This window comes from Plutella xylostella, chromosome 8 (assembly GCF_932276165.1).
Source record: "Plutella xylostella chromosome 8, ilPluXylo3.1, whole genome shotgun sequence".
Taxonomy (NCBI): domain Eukaryota; kingdom Metazoa; phylum Arthropoda; class Insecta; order Lepidoptera; family Plutellidae; genus Plutella; species Plutella xylostella.
This window is the reverse complement of record NC_063988.1, coordinates 882,475-898,464: the sequence shown is the minus strand read 5'-3', so window position 1 is coordinate 898,464 and position 15,990 is coordinate 882,475. Positions and strand designations below refer to the sequence as shown.

Genomic DNA, 15,990 nt, shown 5'->3' with positions numbered 1-15,990 from the left:
ACTGAATTTGTCCTATATTTTTGGTGTTTAAAATAAGGAACAACCGCTTTGGAATACTGATATAACGTATATTGATTAAATAAATTAATTGCAATGTACAATATTCGAGGAATTAGGGTAGGGAACAATTCAACCAATCACAGTGATAATGCTTCACGCCATCTACATCCAATCAGGTGGCAGTATTTGTAGTAGTACCGAGCGTGCCACTAGATGGCGCTGTTCCGGTTTATTTGCGCCCGAACAGCCTCCACTCCAGAACACGTGTGTACAAGTATCTAGATTTTTACTATATGAGTAGCTATTATAAATACTAAATAAGGTAATATCCGGTGTATGTTATACATAAAAGATGTGCGTATCATAATTTAATCGCTACTAACAAACTAATAATATTATAATACGATATTAACTCGTCGGATAATTTCCGCAGGAAGGAAAGAGCAAACTTTGCGTGGTGCTAGTTTAATGGCGAGTGAACTAGTTACGGAACTTAAACTTTCATTGCAATAGCCAATTACTGCGCACTTGCGTTTATGAAGGTAATCAATAATATGCCCTGATGCTGCCATTTGAAGAGATGCCTATTTTTTACGATTGGATGAGGTTCTCAATTCGAAAGTAAGTTTTTTATTTATTTGTTTTTTTTATAAAAATACCTGACAGATTGCTGTAATTATTACCAATACTTCTAGGTACATAAAAAAAAGAAATACCGTGGTTATGTAATTAAACCATAAAATACACTCACGGGCAATGAAAAGGTTCCACTGAGAAAATCACTAAATTACTCCTAAATGGAACACAGTAGCTTAATGAGGCCTCCTGCAACATGAAGCACATTAAATAGTGCATCAGGATATTACCAACTTAAATCGGTAATATTTTGTCCAAATTTATAATTAAATGTTTGGAAAAATTTGGGTCGTTTGGTGTCGGTAATTTGTGAGTGGAACCTTTTCATTGCCCGTTATTGTACTTACGCGTACCTATGTTTTTACTTGAGGTTTTATAACGCTTTTCATCAAATACTTCACGATAAAGTACTGGCGTCAAACTTCACAAACGCTCGTAACATTATTCTAACTTCGCTTCTTGAAAAGGCTTCACGACTTTTGAGGGCGCTTTTTCATCATATTTACCTCAGGAGTACTTAGACTTTTAAGTAAGTGTGTTTTTACAGGTTTCAGTTTAAATAAATAAATTTCTTCCTCTTCTTATCGTGTCGACATAATCGTGACGACAAACCGAGTCCATAAATAAATCTTAAGTGATTAAGTAAATCACCCTTAATTTTAAAGATGATGTTAATTTACAAAGTCGACGCAAAAATCCTACAAAAGCTCTGTTCTTATCCACTAACTGGCAAAATTGCTAGCTAGCAAGATAGCTAATTGGTAGCTCGTAAATACTCTTATTGTATGTTAAAGATAGAAATAAAACGTATCACCATAAAATTAAATATTCGCGCACATCAGAATCAATTATATTGCGCAATATTGAAGATTGTGCAATATAATTGATCGTCTAGGGTTAATATTGAAGATTGCGCAAACGTCATTTGGATACAAAACGCAATTCAATCTTATTGCACAATACATATATTAAAGGTAAAATTTAGTTCATTCATTTATATCTTTGCATAATTTTCTAAACCCAATCTGAAAAATTCTTAAGAGAGCAGAATTTTGCAACTTCTTATTATGTTAAGTGGGCGTATTACTTTTGACTGGAAATTGCACAAGGTAAAATAGCCGCATTGGAAGATTTCTAGAACCCTAATTTCCTTTACTTTGTTTTTGTGCTTTCGGAAAAGCTTTTCGTGAAACTGATTTTATTTACTTACGTTTATAAACATTAATACTTTTTGTGAAATTTATTCTTTGACAAAATGAGTTTTTATCGGTGTTTCAATTACTTGGAAAATTATTTGCTATCGCAGTGTGTAATGGCAGTATCCTCTGCTGGATATAGACCCCTCGCCAACAAGCCACTCAACACAACATAGTTTATAATCTGTAGATTTCAAAGAAAAAAACGCGAATTTTTAAATTCTGATTTCATTTTCGGGTTTAGTTATACCATCCTGCACATGTAGGTTTTGGCTTAGTATACCCTTTTTGCATCACCTGTATAACACTCTAATTTTATGACAGCAGGTTAATTAAAATTCAGCATGGCACTCTGAGGATATTTGCATAAAAATGAACTGATAATTTATTTATACCTATTTTCAAGTACCTCTATTTCCCTCGGGCATCCAAAAGCAAATGGCATGATATTTTTTTTAACAAAATTTGGATAAGGATTGGATGAATGAGATTTTGTTGGTCCTATTAATTTATGCCAGGCTCGTGCATCGCTCGCAAAGCCACTTCCGCCGATAGGGATTTATTGTTATTTTTCATCAATTTTAGTTTTTTTTTAAATTGGGCGATGTATAATTTATGTACACTTACATATATTGACCGTTAGATTTTTAGTCTCAAAGGAGAGTTCCGTTTCATAAACAGATTGACTAAAAAGCGTAACAGCAATTAAACACATTATTAGTTTTATTTTTACAGACCTCCTATAATCCCGTATCCTTGTCGCCTAAATGCAACATGATAAAATATGTTGGCAAGATGTAACGTACACTATGTCCTACTTAACAACATACTGAGGCCTTAAATTCACGAGACTATGCAGTTGGTTTATCTAGGTTGTCCCACATTCTAGATAGCCTAGCCTAGACACATAGCGCATGTCTGGAAACACCTACCGGGTCCTGAGAGCTGCTTAACGACGTGCTTGAAGTGCACACGCTGTTGCGAACATTTTGTACTACTTACGTATTATTTTTTAAGTGGAAATATATTCACGAGCAATGAATAAGTTCCAGTGACATATGGAACGACATGGAAAGCTAAAGATCGCATCCAGTGGCGTGCTTTGGGAGAGGCCTACGTCCAGCAGTGGACTGCTATAAGCTGATGATGATGATGATGGAACGACAATGGTTTTTTTTTTTTAATAATAAATATGTGGGGACATCTCACACACGGCCTTCCGACCCCAAGCTAGGCAGAACCTGTGTTATAGGTGTCGGACAGCTGATATATCTACACAAATACATAGATAGATAGATACTAATAAATATCAACACCCAAGACCCGAGTACAAATATCTGTCTTTAAACAAATATCTGCCCCAGCCGGGAATCGAACCCGGAACCTTCGGCATAGCAGTCAGGGCCATTAACCACTACGCCATTCGACCGTCTAGGTATCGATCGAATGGTAGGTGGAACTTCTTTATTGCTCGCTAGTGTATTATAGTTATAGTCATTTGCGGAGTGAATCTTAGAGTAGCAGGTAATATTATGACTAACAATCGACAAATAATTGTGATTTTTTTATTAAAAGTTAGTACGTGTGATCAGGTTCTAATTGTGTTGTCATATTCATTTATTCATTTATTTGCTAGAAACATGGGTACAATAATTAGGTCTTACATTAATAAAAAAAGTGTCAGGCAAGTTTCACCGATTGTTCGGTATGCAAATTATAGGTACTTATAAAACATAAAATTAAATTAAATAGGCAGGTATATAAATAACAAAAATAAAACATGCAGAAACATGCAACCATTAATAAACATTATGAGGGAAAAGATTTGTGCCATTATAAAATTTATACAGATGTCAAGCGTGCATTAACAATCGTAATTAATAAATAATAAAAATTATAATAATTTAAATTCAGATTTGGCATTAAAATTAATACTACAAGATATTATTTATGCATAAAGAATTCGTCTAATGTATAGAAAACCTTTTGAATAAGCCAGTTCTTAAGTTTGAACTTAAAGTGTTTTACAGGTACTTGTTTAATGTCCATTGGTATTTGGTTGAATACTTTGATTGCCATGATGTGGCAGTTTTTCCTGTATAAGGCACTTTTATTAATTGGCATTACAAGTCTATTTTTATTTCGTATGTTAAAATCCACTACGTTTCCTACTTGTTTATATATGTCCGGGTTATTTTTAACATGTATTCCAATTTCAAGTATGTACATCCCTGTTAATGTTAAAATATTAAATTTCTTAAATAATAATCTACAAGAATCCGTGGGTTTCCTACCACAGATTGCTCGTACACATTTCTTTTGGGCTAGAAAAGCTTTATTTATGTCGGTAGAGTTTCCCCATATCAGAATACCATAATTTAATACAGATGACACATAGCCATGGTATGCTGTGAGTGCTACTTGTAGACCGGAGATCTTATTTAGTCTATAAAGTACATAAACAAACCTATTAATTTTTTTGCAGACACTTTCTATATGAAATTTCCAGTTACAGTGTCTATCGATATTGATACCCAGAAATTTCACTTGTTCGCACTCTTTAATTATCACACCTTGGTGCTTGGCTTCAATATTTAGTCGGTTATTATTATAGTTCTGGAACTGTATGTACGTGGTTTTATCAATATTTACATTTAGATTATTTATTGCGAGCCAATCTACCACTGAAGCAACAGTTTTGTTTACTTCGGTCTCTATGCAGTATTTATTATTCGAGACAGTTATGGATATATCGTCTGCAAATAAAGATGTTTGGTAGGAAGATATATCTGGCAAGTCATTGATGTATAATAGAAACAGGAGTGGCCCAAGAACACTTCCCTGTGGTACACCAAACTTAACCATTCTTGTTGAAGAATCAAACAGCTCAGTTACTGTGTTAACTTTTTTTTCAAGTCGGACAAACTGTTTTCTGCCGTCTAAGTAGCTTTTTATCCAGTCCTGAGCTGGGCCTCGAATACCATAGCAGTGACACTTCTTTAGTAGAGTTTCGTGATCGACAAAGTCAAATGCCTTGGTCATATCAGTTGTGTGCATTAAGAGCAAGCAGACACACAGTAAGACCGCATTTTCGTTCCACAATATCCGTTTAACACCATATTTTCCTTTTGACGTGTATCTCTTACCGACAGATACCGATGGTCCATCGTTTGTCATGCTCCTCTGGACACTGCACTTTGTTATCGACCGGCTTAGTGCCTTCAGTAGAGAGGTACTTTGAAGCTAAATAATGACAAGTTATTTGACCCCCTTTTGGTTTTAACTTCTGTTTGGAAACGTGGTGAAACGACGGCTAGGCTGGGGGCGTTCAGTAGCATAAAGTACCTATCGCAAAATGCACCGCGGAGATTTTATTTTTGTTAGCATAATGTACCTATCGCAAAATGCACCTGTCGCAAAATGCACCTGTCGCAAAATGCACCTATCGCAAAATGTACCTGTCGCAAAATGCACCTATCGCAAAATGTACCCTTGTAAACAAAAATCTATTATTTATATTTTTTTACTTTCACATAATAATTATGTGATCCTGTCTGTTGGTTGATATTATTATTATATTTTTTTGTATATTCATGGAGATGATGATATTAATATAGCATCATCTCCACTGCTGGGGCACGGATCTCCTTCCAACGAAGGAAAGGGTTTAGGCCTATTCCACCACGCTGGCCTAGTGCGGGTTGGTGGACCCCAACACAAGCAAGCTTGTGCTGAGAGAGTGGTCAACCCCACTGTCAGATGTTTTCAAGCTGCCCGAAGGCCTCTGACTAGGCTTTAACTACTGCTGCCGAAGCAGCAACCGGGACCCACGGCTTAACGTGTCGTCCGATGCACGGAAGCGTCCGGAAAAGTACCACTTGAAATCGGTCACCCATCCACTGGCTGACTGTGCCATGTCAGAGGGACTTAATTTTTTCCGGGAATTTCGAAATTTTCACAATAAAAGTTTAAAGTATGAAAATTATAATATTTATACATATACCAAACAACAGACAGGATCAGATAATTATTATTATGTAAATGTAAAAAAAAGTTTATAAGGGTACATTTTGCGATAGGTGCATTTTGCGACAGGTGCATTTTGCGATAGGTGCATTTTGCGACAGGTACATTATGCGATAGGTACATAATGCGATAGGCGCATTTTGAGAAAGGTGCATTATGCGACGTTATTTGCATAGGGTACATTTTGCGAGTGGTACCTTTTGCGACTGAGCCGGCTGGGGGCGTATCGTGAAGTCAAAAGATGCTATTATCACTGGAACTTTTTCCTTACTCGTGAGTGTAAGTATAATGTTTTAAAGAAAACACACGGCTATTGTGTAACAGAATAAGAAAAGTAAATAACGGGCCTATAAGTTTTGACTTGCACAAACATTATCATTGACAATACTATGGTATAAAAAGATGGTGAAGAAGATCTTGAGGAAAACTGTGATACCGTGTTCCACTTTAATGGCTAGTGAAGATGACAGCTTGACAAATCGTTACAGAGGCGGGGGCGGGACTTCAGAGTTATAGCAAAACATATTATTGTACAAATACAAGTGTAGCCACAGCCGACAGAATAATGTCGTATACATTACTGCTATTGCTTGACAAAAAAAGTTTTAGATTTACTGTCGCGAAGTCAAAACGAAATAACATTTACGAATTAATAAGTAAGGGTCACTTTTACCAAACGCTAAATGTATTTAAAATTTTGTACCTAATAACTGACAGACGTTTGACAGGCTATTAAATACCTACATTTAGCGTTTGGTGAAATACCACCGAAGTGTCAAATTAAAAAAAAACATTTTGAATATGAAAATCGTTGTCAAAACCAGTTCGCAATAGGAAAACAGTTCTTAAGTGTTGTTCTATACAATCAATATAATTTAATTTTGCTGTACATTGTACAATTGTGTTTTCTGTAAAGCCCGTCTTCTAATTGGTTTTTCTGGTGTAAGCTGGCGCGGGGCCAGGCTCAGATAATTGGTAACAAGGGATCCAGTCATCTCAGGTTGTGCCGACCAGGTCGTTCTAGTGATCTTGTCATTAACTAGATCATTGCTTGCTTTATAAATAATTATTAATGTTAATGTTATTTAATCAAAAATATGAGTTATGACCTGGAATAAAATAAATTTATTATTATTAACATGTTAGGTTAGTTTGTAGAATTTTAAATGTACCAAATTAATCGATTCTCTCATCCTGTAGTAAAAGAGAACTTACAAAATGTCGAGCCCATATTCTAGTATTCTATTCTATTTTTATTTCATAAGACCTAAATTTTAAGAACACGTAATTTGCAGACCACATCATTAACCTAGTGTTACCAACCAAGTAATTCGGTGCTATTCTCACTGGAACTCATTGCTCGTGTGAAGAACCACTCCTAAAAGCTCAAAGTAAAAATACAATTCTACAGGTAAATTTACCTACCTCCCTTTAAAGTTAAAACATTATATTAAAAATGTTTTCAACGTTGCAAAATTAATAAAAATGTAATAAGGAAGAAGCGTGTACGTAGTGTTCATTTTATTCTCGTTTAAATTCACCGTTGAATGTTATTAAACAAGCCTGAAGTATGAAAAGCATGTTATACAGTGCTTGTTGTGACATAATAATAAACGACCCAGCACATAACACAGAGAAGATAGTGAACGTGCTTTTGCCTTATACTTCAGCCTTATATAAATAGTAAACCGCTTTGCTTCTAAATTGCAAGAACTTTATTTAGGTAAGCGAAATAATAAATAAGCAAAATAATATTGTTGTGGGACTGATTATAAGGACAGCTTCAAACTTATAACTTTTAAGTTTTAATTTTCATACCTCTACAAAATTATGCTACGCGACTACGACAGTGCTACGGCGTAGCGCGTAGCTCGTAGCAAGGAAATAGTCACAATAATACAACTTATGTTGTATCTTAATTTTATGTGCTCAAGAATTAATTACTTTTGTAGGTATTTCATTTATAAATAAAATCATGAGTACCTTCAAGTAGCTGTAACAACATGGTAATAAAGAATTAAAAGAGTGGGAGACAAAATAAAATTTAGCATAAGTCATAAACAAATCACATAGTTTCATAGTGTTTTTGCATTAAATTTAGACGTAAAATATCAGTAAATATACAACTGTGTATTACAAATAGAAATTACATGTAGATACTCTTATATTAAAAATAAACTTCTACAAATAGCTTCAGCCCACAGCAACCATAACACCCTGTATACCGAAAGGTACTACTGTATAGTTTTTAACGATAACTTGTTTGAAACAGCCGACCTCCAAGGGTCATACGGGCGGAGGGCGTCAAAGAGCTTCTGTTTTAACTCTCAAAGTGAGAGAGAGCCCTTTGTTCAGCTCTTCAGTGAAAATTATTATATTTTAAATTTGTGCTAATATTTGTAAGGAAAAAACTTAATCCTTTATTGAGGTATTTAGTGATATTCTGTTGAATTTGAATTTTTTATTGTAATAAATTCTGATACCGTTGAGGTTGTTTTAGTGGGAATAACACAGTTTATGGGTGATGGAAGTAGAGTAAAAAGTGAAGTGGCTTTCCATGGATGGGCCTATATATTTCTGAATGCAACAGAATTATTCTATGTCTATGTTTCTGGATGTCAATGCAACAGAATTAAATACTTAGTTCAAAAAAATATTCTTAAGAGACACGTTCACAAATAAATTAAATATATTCAGTTGAAAGCAGCTTGCACTTTAATGATAAATAGTAAAATATTTTATCTCTCTTTTGAAATAAAAATTCCAAATTGAGTTGAAAACTGAAAAGAAATGTAAAAATTTAGTATTTTTATTCTATCAACGCAAACCTCTACGTATAAGTTAGAGGCGTCCCAAGGGTCCCGTAATGGACGGAGATAAAAGAGGACCATTCAAGATACAATATATCTCAACTTATCTTTTGTCCACAGGCAAGTGACATCCCGGAGTGACCCTCGACCCACTACAATGTGAAACTGAAAACTAAAACAGGATGAAAATCAAAAGGACTTCCTAAACACCAAAACAAAATGACGAACGTCAAAATAAAACTGATGTTTTTTGTTCTAAACGCACTTCTAACCGCAGATTTTGTTCACGCCAGGCCCTACAACTCTAGCAACACTGACCAAATTTACTTCAACAACACTACTGGTGAAAACTACAGCATACCGGTCGAGGTTGACTCTGACACCCTGGTCGTGGCCAACGATGATCAAACACAAGAACAACAGAACAAGAATTCTAAAACAGCCATGGACTCTATGGTAAACGCAGAGCAAGGTAGAGACGAACTCATCCTCTCAAAAAAACAGCAGAAAGAGCCAGCTAAAGCACCAGAAATACCAAAAGAGGACGCCGTGGCTCTAGAGAAACAACTCAACATATCAAGTCCACTTCTAGAAGAGATCATCGACTCAGAAACGGGAAGAGAAGAAACGTTGACTGACATCATGTTTAGGCCAGAATTGGAAGGACCAAGATTTGAATTCCTGATATCTGGTAAAATCAATGATACGGGGAACTCCAGTGTTATTAGGATAGGTGATAATGAGTTAGGCAAGTTTGATAAGAACACTAGTGAAGTGATAAAGAAGAGTGATTATGTAGAGTTGGTGGCTGTTGGGAAGAACTCTAAGATAAGTGAAAATAAAAGTGCATACAACCTGCTGAATATCACGGGACACGAGGTGGAGAATGACTTGGATCCAGACCCAAACTGTGAGTATTTCTTTTACGGGTTAAAGTTTTCCAAGGTAAGTTTTTTTTTTCGTTCTTGAAACAATAAAACTGATTTGTTTTTGTATCAGCTTAGAACTTTGTGATTGTGTGGTACTGAAAAAGAATGAGATGCCACTGAAATCATGAATGAATGAATGAGATAGCTGTCAGTAAAATCGGAATATGCCTTAACTTTTAGAATGTTTCGTTTGAATTATTTTTTTTACTGACACATCTGGTTTAAGTGTTCAAAAATGCAAAAATACGGGTTCTTTTGAGTGACATTTTAATCGCAATTTCTAACCTTTTCATTATAATATTTTCTGTTTAACTGAAACAAACATGTCAACCGCAGCCGTCTCGTGAAAAGAGATTACGACACAAAAACAACAACATCTGTTACTTTCCAGCTAAATATTTTTAATTCACGAAGCGAAAACTAAATCCCAGGGATTTCATTTAAACGCATTTAGTTCGCGAGAGTCTATGCAATTAGTGCTGTTGACGTAAAATTTAAGGGGCTAAAGATAGAAACATGGTTATAAACTACGAAAGTTTCTACTGAAGAGGATTCGATTTTTTGCATAATTTGTTGTATCTGTTTAATTTATGAAAATATACAAGCACTGTTAAACATAAAAGCTAAATAAATAAAGAAATTGTTTAACAGGTAAATTTTAAAACAGACTGCAATTAATGGTAGTTAATAATTTTAATAAAGGGTTTTAATGATTTTTTTACAAATGAAAATCCAGTCTTAATTATCGAAATGCTTATTCATAACCTAATAATTATGACGACCGAATGGCGTAGTGGTTAGAGTGACCCTGACTACTGAGTTGAAGGTCCCGGGTTCGATTCCTGGCTGGGGCAGATATTTGTTTAAAAACAGATATTTGTTCTCGGGTCTTGGATGTGCCCGTAAAATGGCAATAGGCCCGCCCCCTATTACATTGGGACTAACATAAACACTGGCGAAAAGTGGGTGCAGCAATGCACCTCTGCCTACCCCGCAAGGGAGTACATTAGTACAAGGTGCTTATTCATATTTGGCCTCTATTTGCGCTCAAAACGCTTATAATATGTGTAGAGTTAATATTGCAATAGAAACAAGTGCCGAAACCACTAAAAGTTTATAAAAACAACAATATTATTTTGTAATTTCTGATACTGACGTATCCTATCTGTACGTTTTATTCTTTCTCATTAATTTAGTGTGGTAGCCCAAGGTAGTTACGTAGTTAGTTACAAAAATGGAGACCCATATTTACCCGCTGCAAAGTCACCGCTGTCGCACTCTATTACGTTGCAGGCTAGCGATGAAAAGTCAATATTGATTCAGTAACTGGCTAGGTACCCTGAAAACACAATCAATGTCTCTAAATTACATTTACTGCTCCCCTGTCCGATGTCCGGATAAATTACCGGATATCCGGCACGGTTTCATTACCTGCCAAGCGAGCTTTACTGTATAGTTATTTAATTAATGATTTTTGGTTTGAATGCCCTTAAATATATTTTTTCTTCTATATATGTATATGGAGGCATATCGCGAAGTCAAAACGAAATTACATTTACGACGTAATTAATGTAAAATTCAATTGAATTCAATACATTATGAATCAAATGTTTGTCAAAACAAGTTCGCGACAGGATTAATAACATCCGGATAAAATAAGTTCAGCAATTAAGATGCAACCTTCTTTCATTATTAATCCCGATTATATGAAACGATTAGAGCAAGTAAAATATATTTTTAGGTACAGGTTGGAAAATAATATGCCGGGAACTGGAGGGAAACTATCTTAAATCTTTTTGCTCAAAGGCGTCATTCCTTTGTTTTCAAAAAGAAACAAAACTACTTTCAGCTACAGCCCGTATTTTTTTTACTCAAGAATTCGCAACGAAACGTATAACTCAATCTCGCACTATCGTTATAGGATCCTTTTTTGAATAAATTAGCAAGTATCTCTCTGTGATATACACTCGGCCCGAGGGCCTGCCCAAATGACAACCATTTGTATGCGATCCCGGGGGGAGGGTCGCGTCTTCTCGACATGTTATGACTATGACTATATTCTGCTCACTTTATGGGGTCCGAGACACTGGGTAAATCGATTTCTTATTCATTCGGGGTTGATTTAAGAAGCCGGTTCTTTGGTTGTATTGAAAATGCCGTTTTTTGACTTATGAATAATGAATAATGAAGGAAAATATTTTACTTGTTTTCGGTAAAGTTTGCAGTGCTTGTAATTATGGTGAAATATTCTGTAATAATATGCGGAACATCTCACACACGGCCATCCGAGACAGAGCCTGTTATATGGGGGTCGGTCAGCTGATATATCTACACAGATACATAATGTAGTTAGATATTAATATCCAAGACCCAAGTACAAATATAGGAATCGAACCCAGGACCTTCAGCATAGCTGTCACGGTTACTAACCACTAAACCATTCGTTGGGTAATATTTTATGAATGAAAAAATTTGTAGAGCTAGCACCCTAGAGGTAGATCATTTGTAGGATCCGTGAATAATAAAATCGTATTATTATCCAGATACGATCCCATGTCAAAGACTCGTGTGTGCTCATGCAAGCAAATTACGCTTCACCGAGCATTTGATTAAGGTTTAATTTATACTGACGGCTGCATGAATTTATGGTGTTGGCCACACCATTATTAATAACTTTTGTCTGAATCAGTATTATGGGACATCTATTATCTAAGTACCTATCCAATTTCGTTTACGAGACAATGTTGACTGCTAACGAATGTTGAATGAAACCAAAATTCGTGTATTGGTGTTGTTTTTTTTGTGGCAGATTGTAAAATTCTGTGGCTTATAATATTGACTCTACCACCACCAACCATATTTTTTTAATACGAACTAGATGGAGTGTCAGTGCAAAATAATAAAACGTCTCGACAAATAACGATCGCATTACGTTGAACTTAAAACGGTTTGACAGTAAACAAAATGCGGTCAGTTTTTTTGCTTTATTTTTGTATATGACACACCATCTTATAGTGCGACAAACTTATCTGTTCCGGTGACAGCGAACTAAATTGATCCATATCTCATTACTTACAAATGAATTATATATTGTTAAATATTATATGGGTTTATTAATACCGCAAGGGAGAATTACCACCACTTGCAAACATAAAATCTTACAGAATGAAGAAATATTAGACATTTACGTGAGCTCTCACCGGAACAGATAAGTTTGTGGCACTGTATTTGTATATTGATGTCAACTCTGAAGGCAGAAATTCATTTTAGTGCTGTCAAAATCTGTAATTCTTTGTTTAAAATTCGACTCTATGAGTGTCGCCGTATATCTATAAATTATAGTTTGACAGCAATAAAATAATAGAATTTGGGCTTTCAGAATGGACATCATTGTTAATCTTAAGGTTAACATCATTGTTAATCTTAAGGTATTGACCAACGTCACGGACTGTAATGTAACATTCCCAGGAGGAAGTTACGCAAGGCTGGGTTCTAAAATCGGCTGGTTGCTTGCTGGTTTAACGTAACGTTGGTCAGTACCCACCTTAAGTGCCAATTTCACCATAGTGGGTTAGAGCATAACCAGGGATTATTGCTTGACTTTTGACACATCTGTCAAGAATTTAATATGGAGATGTCGTATAATTGATCAACCTTTCCCTTATTACGATCTAAGGGTGCTTACATAGAGAACTAACCGACTATGAAGACCACCACCACCCCCGGTAATCCTTGGCACCCGCCGCGGTACGGTCAGGTGCAGAGAAATCTGACCCCCCTCTCATAGTAACAATGCTTCTGAGGGGGGTCAGGTTTATCTGTCCCTTACTGTACATTCTGGAGAGCTGTCGCAGTCCTGTCCGTGTTCGCAGGGTACACGGACCTGCAGACGCTGTTCCTCGCCTGTGCTGCTACCCTGCTGCCACTGCTCGCCATCCTGTTCGCTACTCTGTGTGTCAGGTGAGTGGGTTTGATGTACTCTGTGTGTTAGGTGAGTAGTTTTTTATCTACAAATACATAACAAATACAGTAAAAGTATATTTAAAGTGCAGCTAATACTTAACTACAGACTGACTCAAAAAGACTAACACCCAGCGCCGTTAAGCCCTCAAAAGAAAACTTTTGATGTTAACCGACTAAATTAGGAGGTCATTAGCCGACCAAGTTAAAATGTTCATTGGATGCAATATGAAACAGATTAGGTACATTTCTTATCAGCATATTATGTATGTCTGTTTTTTGAGTTGTGGAACGTGGTCGGGAGAGTCGTACGTATTTGAGGTTCAATAAAAGAAAAAGTTATGAAGTAATTTACTGAAATTTCAACTATGTTTGTATGCATATTGCATATAGAATCTCAAATTTGCTTACAGGATGAAAATAACCAGCTAAGTAGGTATATGTTTCAGGATACCAAATACAAAACCTCGAATGTAAAATTGATCAATATTGTAATAATTAAACTCTCTGATTGGCCATTGGACAGCGCAGAATTAACGCCAATTTCCCAACCCATTTACACGCTGTCCAAAAGGCAATATTTTTCTTCAAACACACACCTTTATCACGATCACTAAAGGCATATATTTACTTGCCGATCGCGCCGGAGTGTGGGCGCTGAAATTTACGAGTGCCGAGGAAATGGCGACATTATCTCGACACAGCCGAGTTACTGGGCACAGCAGCCGGGCAGATAGTTCAACATATGAAATGTAACTTTACAATAGAAAGAAAGAAAGAAAATAATTATATTTATTACGTACACACATAGAAACAACACAAAAATAAGTAAAAAATAGTAAAAACATTAAAAAATGGTATGAGTGGTTGCTTCCCGGTGCTGGAACGGATTAACTCGATGCTATGTATTAATGATGAACCTTATAATTATTGAATTTAAAATTGGAGATACTGGCTCGTCAGCAACGCTTGTAAATCTATGCTATTATTATAAACTTCAAAATCTCACTGTCCATTGCCAGTTTCTACAGTAGCAGATTTCTCATAAAGCACATTGCTGGAACCTCTCTGTAGGTGCCAACATCGAACATTTACCAACATATTTGCTAGTAGGTCTCTTTAAGCCAATAGCTGTCCTCATTAGGGTTTATTAGTCCTGCTTAAGTTTACTCTATTTATAATTGGCTCTAATAGAGAAATGACCACGACCAGTTCACTGCCACTTCAACTTCTAAAACTAATTTTCAGAGTGATTTCTAGAGCTCCAGCATGCATAACTCCACTGAACGAGCGTCAGTTTCAAACAAACTCCATGGTATAAAAATATTTAAACTGTCCTGTTCCGGACTTGCTATATATGTTTAAGCGGCAAATATTTGTGTTTGTCGCCTGTAGCGTACTGTAGTGTACTTACGTTTTAATTATTCTTGGAAATTATTAGAAAGTTAAATCAGTAAGCTAAAGGTGATTATTAGCGCTCTAAATAGATGTTAGTGGGACAATTCATATGGAGTCACGCTACATTGGTATAGTAAGGATGGCATTTTCAACACTGATGGACGGATTTTAGAATCTATCCATGGACTACGTCCATTTGGAGTCTCCGTCAGTGGCAGCCTTAACAGATTTCAATGTAGGTACAGTCAGCTAAAGAAATATGTAGGCTTTGTACTATTTGCCCTGGGGTGAGGTAGGATACAACGTACCTCTTCTCAAACTGCACACAATATCAGAAATTCGAATATCGACAATCAACCATCTCCTATCTTTGCTGTGTCCCGAAAACCGAACTAAGCATTAATTACAAAGTCGACTCCGTGTAATTAATAGTCCTTTGATGAGACCTACAATTAATCTTCCATACGCCATTTTGAACGAAGGTACATCGTTACATATCACCGTATGCCCTGATTCCAGTATCCAATGATGATTTCTGGTTTCTGGAATTTATCCGAAAGTGCATAAAGCTCGTCATTCTGAACAACTTTTGTTAAGTACCTTTGGATGTCACGTAATTGAAATCTACTGCCCATACATAAAGTCACGTAAACAACAAAGTTTAAATAATTCAGTAAATCTAGCAATAATAACATAAATTAACCCTTCATAAGCCAAAGTATTCCTGTGGTTCCCCGTTATGATGAATTTTGATAAATTATTCCTCTTTTCTCGGCAAAATTGGCTTGTTCTGCGGTTTTAGTACTTACCGTGCTTAGTAGCGAAGCAATAAAGAGCTTGCTGTGAAGGAAATATGGTGCTTTTTGCAATGGCACAGGGTTGACTTTTATGTTGTTGGTAAAATGTTTTCATATTAGTACATAAACTGCGGAGAGAAGTCATAAAAACGTAATTTTACCATCATGTGTAGCTAATAAGTTTAATTTTTGTCTTTGAGCGCAATATTTGATTTAGTTTATATTAGACTAATTTTAT

At 35.8% G+C, this 15,990-nt stretch overlaps 1 protein-coding gene across 1 annotated transcript in view; it reads left to right on the top strand.

The window, feature by feature from the left end:
- The window catches only part of LOC105384336, a 71,766-nt gene that overhangs the window by 13,826 nt on the left and 41,950 nt on the right, over positions 1-15,990 (top strand). Inside the window, exons 2-3 of the mRNA XM_038114819.2 lie at positions 8,789-9,578; positions 13,452-13,557. Coding sequence (XP_037970747.2) covers positions 8,888-9,578; positions 13,452-13,557 — 797 coding nt within the window. The 5' untranslated portion in view covers positions 8,789-8,887. The remainder of the gene's footprint in view (positions 1-8,788; positions 9,579-13,451; positions 13,558-15,990) is intronic.